The sequence below is a fragment of the Callithrix jacchus genome, chromosome 4 (assembly GCF_049354715.1).
Source record: "Callithrix jacchus isolate 240 chromosome 4, calJac240_pri, whole genome shotgun sequence".
NCBI classification, from domain to species: domain Eukaryota; kingdom Metazoa; phylum Chordata; class Mammalia; order Primates; family Cebidae; genus Callithrix; species Callithrix jacchus.
Genome location: NC_133505.1, coordinates 142,977,068 through 142,985,035, shown reverse-complemented (window position 1 = coordinate 142,985,035; position 7,968 = coordinate 142,977,068). Strand labels below are relative to the sequence as shown.

Genomic DNA, 7,968 nt, shown 5'->3' with positions numbered 1-7,968 from the left:
CTATATATTTTATGTGTGTTATTTAATTTCACACTCACAGCTACCCAGGAGGTTGATGTTACTATCATTTTATACATGAGGAGATGGAGGCTCGGAGATATTAAATAAATTGCCTAGGGCTAGGTAGTTAATGATAATGAGGGATTTAAATTCTGGTCTATCTGACTTTGAAGCCCGCACTTTTTATTTTAAGTTACTTTTTACTTATTGTAGAGACAGGGGTCTTGCTGTGTTGCTCAGGCTGGTCTTGAACTCCTAGCCCCAAGTGGTTTTCCCACCTTGGCCTACCAAAGTGCTGAGATACAGGTATAAGGCACTGTACCTGGTCCAAAGCCCACACTTTATTTTTAAATTATTTTTGTAGAGATGGGGTCTCACTACATTGCCCAGGCTGGTCTCAAATTCTTGGACTCGAGCAATCCTCTTGCCTCAGCCTCCCAAAGTGATAGAATTACAGATGTGAGCCCCCATGCCCTAAATGCTTTAAAAACCCTAATGCATTGCTTCCTTAAAAGGAAAAAATACTGAAGATTAGCACTTTTAATATGGGAATGTGAATTTCAGGCAATGGAATAAATTGCTTAGATGACTAAGACAAGCCAATGTTATTTCAAACCACATCAGCTAAAACAAACTTTTTTTCTGATAATCTCTCTGGATTAATTATAAGTTCGACTTCCTAGTGTGAAACCACCAATTCTTCTTTATCTATATTTTCTGCCCCGTAAACTCTCCCCATTCCTATTAATGCAAAAATGGCTATTTGGTACGGTTTTGTAATTGAAGGGAGACCCGCTATGTATTCAGCATCTACCGCGTACCAGAGAGCATGCTTGGTGCTTTTTGCATGCAATCTCTTTGAATTTCCACAGAATACTCTAAAATATATTATTGTCTTGAAATAATTTTATAGCAGTTTTTGATAACTTCTCTCTAGTTAGAGGACAAGTTAGTGACAGAACTAGGATTGGGATCCATTTCTGTCATCATGTTCTATGCCAGGAGGGAGTGTTAGCTGCATTTAAGCAATCACAGCTGTTTCATGAATTCTCTAAGAAGTGTTCACTGGTAACTTGAATGCTCCTGGAAGGACTGGGTCTTTTTATATCCCAATATTTAGCTCCACACCTGGCACATAGTAGATCCTCAATCAATATTTCTTTAGTTGAAATCCAACTGCTCATGTAGGCTTGGCCTATTTGGCGATGTTCCGGCTAGGTTCCCATGTACATTTGAAAGTCATGTCTGACCTTTACATGAAATACTACTGGGCATCTCTTTTGATATTATCTTGTGATATAGGACATCCACAAATGAAAAAGTAGCTTTGCATTCAAACATGGGAAGTCATTAAGTAGCCAGAGGGATTCTGAACACAAATCTTAATAAAATGAAGGCAGGAGAATACATAAAGTTCCAAGAAAACACTGGAAACATTGGCAGTGTTCTTTTTCTCTAATTCCAGATGGATTTACAATACTCAGTTCGGCCTGAACGGTTCCATTGTTCTTCACGGCCTGTCATTCTGAAATGTGAGAACCTGTTGTTCACAAATAATTCCTGCACTGAGTCGGATATGTTTTTACAACTTAAAACATTGTACCTCATTCTCATTCATACGAGTTTGACAAATATGAGTCAGAAAAATAACAGGACTCTGGGAAAATGTAGAGCTGAATTGTGGCCCAGTTTCCCTAACTTGGCACTAACCAGCAAGTGATACCTTCATGGACATGGGTGTTTCTGCAGCCTCCAAAGTGGAAGGAGTCATGTGGACCATGTTTGCATCTGGTTCTTTCCTTGAATGTGTCCTGAGCAGTGGCTTCCTTTTATGGAATCCAGTTGGTTGGCTGGTAACATGTTCCTTGGTGGGAATTAGGATCTTTTCATCTTGTGATATTTTAAAGAAATGATCTTTATTTTTAATTGTTCATCTAGACATGCCAATGGATATTTAGGCCACATTTTGAGCAAAACTCACAAGGTGGGTTTTTTTTTTTTTCCAAACCTCACACATGTATACAAAATGACACAGTTTAAAGGGTTTAAAAGAACAAAGCATGAGAAATACAGTGAGATACAAGCTCATAACCAAACCTAAATCAGTGAGCAGATCTGATTCAACATGAGAAAAGATTACAAAACAAATGCTAGTTTTGTAGAAAGCACTATCTGAAGACAATGTTGCAGGATGCTGCAAGTCCCTTTGTGGGAAGCCATAAGCAGGGAGAAAGAGCCTGGTTTTTACTCAGCCTAGCAGGGAGTTACGGGTAGATCAGGGTTTCATAAATAAGGTCCTGACAATTCATCACTGCTATTAAAAGCAAGAGCAGGTTTGCCTATCAGGCCTGGCAGTGATATATATTCTCTCTCTGTGTCTTGATTTGATCTTACCTTTACCATCAGGTTACTACACACAGCCCTTTGATTCCTTTCTACTAAAGCAATGAAAGTATTAAGCTTGGCAAGCCAACTATCGATGGTCCATGGACAAGGAGAAAAAGATTGTAAAGATAAAATCTGTGGATGATCCCATAGCTGTGTTTTAAGTAGTAAGTGGACTCCTACTGAAACATTGCAAGAGGACCACTATTAGGCAAGAAAAAAATACATTTATATTCTTTTTCTTTTTACCAACAAATGAGGAACTCAAGAACTCTGCAGACAGTCGAACGAGGGAGGCAGCTGCATTGAGTTTACACCTCATTTTACTTCAGATTTTTATGTACTTGTAGCTATGTCACAGGCTTACCCATTAGATATTTGGTAGTTTTTTTCTCTGTGAGTGCTTCAAGACCTAATTGTAACATAGACACTTTTGCCCTAACAACTTGGAACTACTAAGAACACCTGGAATCTCATTTATGTAAATTATCATATAATTTAACAAAGCCATTTTTTAGACCCAAGGCAGAAACCCCATTAGCGAAAATAGTGTCTCCTTTCCTAACTCTACCTTTCTCATCCCCAGCAATGGCCTCCCTTGATTCGACCTTATATACATTAAAAATAGACTACTCAAAAGCCCTTTCTGCACCACCAAACCAAAGTAAGACTGGTTCGGAAATTGGAATACATCTTACATATTCTCTTCTGGGGCCTCACCAAGCTGGGAGCTGCATAATACTTAAGTGATACAGAAAAATCTATCAGCTCAGAGTTTTACAGAAAAAAAAATACAAAGTTAGTGTTAGCTTTCCACAACCTCCCTTCTTATCCACGTCAATAATTTCAACTTACCATCCACCCATTTCGTAAGATCTTCACACTTTCTTCAGCACCATCTGACAATCTCTCCTACTTTAATGAAAATATAACCAACTTTCCAAAATTTGCCCTAAACCTTAATTCTGCAAACCTCAGTCTCTCTATAGGAACTTATTACAGGTCAATCAATATTTCACTTGTATGTTAGGAGAAAAACCCCCAAAACAGTTGTACTTAGGAAATGAATGCTAGCTTTCATTCCACCAGCTTGAGGAATAGGTTGATAGTGGCAGAAACAATCGTTCTCCCACTACCACACTGGTTAAGGTAAAAAGAAAGAGACATCAGCAATTTTCATCTAACATTAGTTATGCTGAAACTTCTAAAGAAAAGGTTCAATGTGCAGCGTTTAGCAGCCTAGAGAATGCTGTAACAAACTGATTTTACGGCCACGTGTATGCAGAAAAAATGGCAACGAAACTCCAAGGTGATACTCCTAGCTAAAAGACATAATTAACTACAATGACCTGCCAGGAAGGTAAAGTCTGTTATACAACTGAAATATTTTCTTTGCTTAAATAATATGAACTTCAGCTAAACAGTTGGGTAGTTGTTCACATGAGATTAAGGAAAAAGAAAAATCCAGTTACTATTGACACTAAAGAAATGCACCCAGCCATCCACCAAAAGTACTTTGGTGCTGTAGCCATAACAGACAAATGTGCGGCGTGGGAGCGGGGAATTCCCTGATGGTTACATGGCAGGGTCATAGAAGGTTTTCAAGACCTGCTATGTCTCCTGTGAGGCTGATGCACCGCCATGTTCTATAACAAGAGTCACATAAACACAAGCTTAGCAGCTGGCTTGTTGAAACATCGCTGCGTTGAAAAGTGACTGATTCAGGCTTGTTGAAGGGTCTCATTAATCTGAGGAAACGATGCTTGGTGCCATAGATTAAACACTATGGTCTCAAGCGGAATGCATGTAAAGTTTCCAAAATGTTTCCTCAAAGACTTTATTCAGTTTTGGTTTGTGACCTTAGCTGGAAAACATACAGATGGACGTGGGAAGGCAGTTGAGAAAGACATCTATGAGGATTTGAGTCGGGCAGCTTTCAGAAGATGAAAGATGTTTAAAGTTAAGGCCTTTATCTGCAAACAATAGTATATTAATAAACTCTATACCATATTTACAAATGCATTCTCTTGTATTAAAACTAACAGTATTCTGTTCACAGTGCCATTGTTTGTACAGGTAGCAATCCCATAATACTCATGTATTTTGGCATGGGAATCAGTAGCGTTCAATATTTACAGAAAATGTACATGAGTGAATATAAACATGTCACGAAATCCATAAAAGACAGATTGGCTAATGGTGCAAAGGAATGAACTGTACAGCACCTTCCCTTCGGATTGGATAGGAAACGTGGTTTCTTAAACTGAGAAGATGCCAAGTCTCTGCCCCAAAGTGGCATAATAAAGTCAATAGTAAAACAATGAACCCCCTGTTCAAGTTTGGGTACATTGAATGATCTTAGTCCAAAGTTGCAGCTCCATTGTCTAGTGCAGCAAATATAAAAGTTAAAAAGATTTATTATTTTTAGAATAATTATTATTAAAATAGAAGGTACTTTCTCTCACGCTCTTATTTGTGCTCTTGCACTTAAGATCAATATCCTTGACGTTGCAAATATGCTGGTGTTTCTGTCACGCAGATCAGCAGTCAGATGGCAAACACTCCGGACTTGGGAACTGCTGCTTGGTCCAGTGCGACCCGGGGGCCCTGGCGGACAACGCGGGAGCACCTCGTTCTTCCTCCTATCGTCTCCTAGAGCAGGGAGAGCCTGCCCGTGGGATCAGCCCCCATGTTACTGAACGGAGTTGCTCATTTCGGCAGCGAATGCTGAGGTGACAAATGGCTTCTGTACACTTGCGAAAAGAAGGGGAGGCAGGTAAGTGGGAGGAAGGTGGCGTTCCAAAGAGCCCCAGGACAACACCCAGAGAATGATTGGGCTGCTGGGCAAGGGTTCCCCCCACCCCACCCCGCGCTGGAGAACGTCGTGTCCGCGTCTGAGCTGGGCTGGCCCTAGGGGCTGTCGCCTTCCCGCGCCGTCCCCTCCTCGCTCTCAGTCTCTTGGCCTGCGTGGTCATGGTCAGGCCCGCTGCCACTGCTGTCCCTGCTTCTGTGCTGCCTGGGCAACAAGCTCTTCCATTGGTCCTTGTTGTGCGCGAGGTGGCTCAGCATGTTCTCCGATAGTGCGCTGTTTCCCGTGAAATGGGCCCATTCTCGGAAGAGCGGCTCCACGATGTAGCTCATGAAACCTGGAACAGGCAAGGCCAGGCTCAGCACCACAGGGCGGTGAAACAGCTCCTTTCTCCCTCCCAAGCACGACTGGGGACCCCCGACGCCTGCATAATTTTTGTATTTTTAGTAGAGATGAGGTTTCGCCGTGTTGGCCAGGCTGGTCTCAATTGCTGACCTCAAGTGATCTGCCCCCTCCCCCTGATCGCCTCCCAAAGTGCTGGGATTACAGGCCTGAGCCACTGCGCCCGGCCTTATTTAGGTGTTATTGTATTTCCTTGATGTGTAGCTGTGGGGAGAAAAGGCAAATGTTTTCAGTCTCATAAAAATTTCCAGCTCCAGGGACAGGAAGGCAAGCAAGATAATGGTGGTTACCCTCGGCCTAGGAGCATAAGATGTGTCATTTTGGGCTTGTTCCTGAATGGCTTTGTGCCTCAGTTTCCTCATTTGTAAAAAGATGCTAAAGAGAATTGTAAACCCATAGGGTTGTTACAATTAAATGACTTAATGTATGCACAATGCTTAGAAAGCTCTTGGCACATAGTAAACACCCAGTGAATATTGGCTATTATTATTTGCAGAGGGAGAAAGACATATAAGAAAATATGTATATGTGTGTGTGTGTGTGTATATGTGTGTGTATACACACACACACATATGTATATATATATATACACACACACACACGTATAAGTCTGTGCTGGAGCTAAAGAAGGCAGTTGGGGAAGGGATGTAAAGGGCAAATGACACTAGGAAGAGACACCTCACGGATTTAGATCACCTGAAGAATTCATACCCTTACCCGGTGGGATATCTTTTTCAAGATTATCATTGAACAGTCCTGTCTTGCTTTCAGTTATGTTAAATAACTAAGTTTAAAGAAGCTTCACTCATTTTGAATACAGGTTTTTTACCTGTATGAAAGTCCTGCTTTAATGACTAGATAAGATTGTTTGATATGAGACTTCATTTGCACGTCTGTTCTCTTAGATATTTCAGATTTGCTGCTTTCTAATCAAGTTTTGCTGTTAATGTGCTTTTCATAATAAACATGATTTATTAAAAAAGGATAACTTTCAGTCTAAGCCAGAACTGTTGGAGTCGTCACAAACTTGGACTTATTTAGGTTTCATTGTATAGTTCCTTGATGTGTAGCTGTGGGGAGAAAAGGCAAATGTTTTTCAGCCTAACGAAAATGTCCAACAGCAAATCCTGTCTGTTTACAGGCATGTGATTTACAGGCTAGATTTGATTGTCTTTTTGTTGGACAGACATCAGACACTTGGCCTTTGAGAATGCCATAGAAATGGAAGAGGGATACAGCAATACATAGTATTGTTGTACATTTCTGCATTGTCTCATCTGATGTGAAATATGATTAAATATTGTGAGATCATAGTAGAGGACCTGAACTGGAGGGGGAAGGTTAACCTAGTGACTTGATGTCTGTATTTGGCGTTTTGGTAAGGTTGTACAGGGTGTCAGCAGATGAGGACTTCGTGTTTTGATTGCTGTTCTTGAATTTTCTTTACCTCTTCCCAGAATCTCCATATTTAATTTCTAATATCATTCACCTTCAAAGAGATGAGATATTAGATATCTAAAAAGACAGTTGCAAAATTGTACTAAAGTTCAAAGTATGAATATTAAGTTTACCTCAGTATAAAAAAGTTACAAATCCAACATTTAAAAATCCAACTCTCAAAAAAAAGGAAAAACCTCATTTTCTTTCTGAAGTGACCCTGGCATTATATCTGTGTACTTTTCAGATATAAAGACTTCTTATGCTAGGTAGGAAAGTGATTTTAAAGTCTGAATAGACACCAGGAGGCAGTTTTTCAAATGAAGGAAGGCTTCCACATTATCAGATTTGGAAACTGGTCCATCAGTGTGTTCTGCCAACCTCTCTCTTCTCAAGGCATGAGCTGACATTGCTGGGCTATTGTCCTCCTGGAGGGATGATGGGATAGTAGGGGGTTGTGGGGAGGAAGGGGGAATAGGGAAGAATGGTAACCTCAGAGTAGACAAGGATTGAAGGAAAACCTCTTTCTCTTCAGCCTTCTATAGATTTCACCAATTAGAGATTCATTTAATACCTTTTTATTTTTTGTTTTAGTTAATTTTTTTTTTTTTGAGACGGAGTTTCGCTCTTGTTACCCAGGCCGGAGTGCAATGGCGCGATCTCGGCTCACCGCAACCTCCGCCTCCTGGGTTCAGGCAATTCTCCTGCCTCAGCCTCCTGAGTAGCTGGGATTACAGGCACGCGCCACCATGCCCAGCTAATTTTTTGTATTTTTAGTAGAGACGGGGTTTCACCATGTTGAACAGGATGGTCTCGATCTCTTGACCTTGTGATCCACCCACCTCGGCCTCCCAAAGTGCTGGGATTACAGGCGTGGGCCACTGCGCCCAGCCTGTTTTAATTAATATTTTTATAAGACAGGGTCTCACCCTGTT

The 7,968-nt window shown here is 40.9% G+C and overlaps 1 protein-coding gene across 4 annotated transcripts in view; it reads right to left on the bottom strand.

Annotated features, from left to right (window-relative positions):
- Nucleotides 1-1,897: 1,897 nt before the first annotated feature.
- PDE7B (phosphodiesterase 7B) overlaps nt 1,898-7,968 on the bottom strand; it is a 343,532-nt gene continuing 337,461 nt past the window's right edge. For all 4 annotated transcript variants that reach the window (XM_002747056.6, XM_078370131.1, XM_008995119.5 and 1 more), the window contains one exon: nt 1,898-5,531. In XM_002747056.6, the coding sequence (XP_002747102.1) occupies nt 5,296-5,531 (236 nt within the window). In that variant the 3' untranslated portion in view covers nt 1,898-5,295. The remainder of the gene's footprint in view (nt 5,532-7,968) is intronic.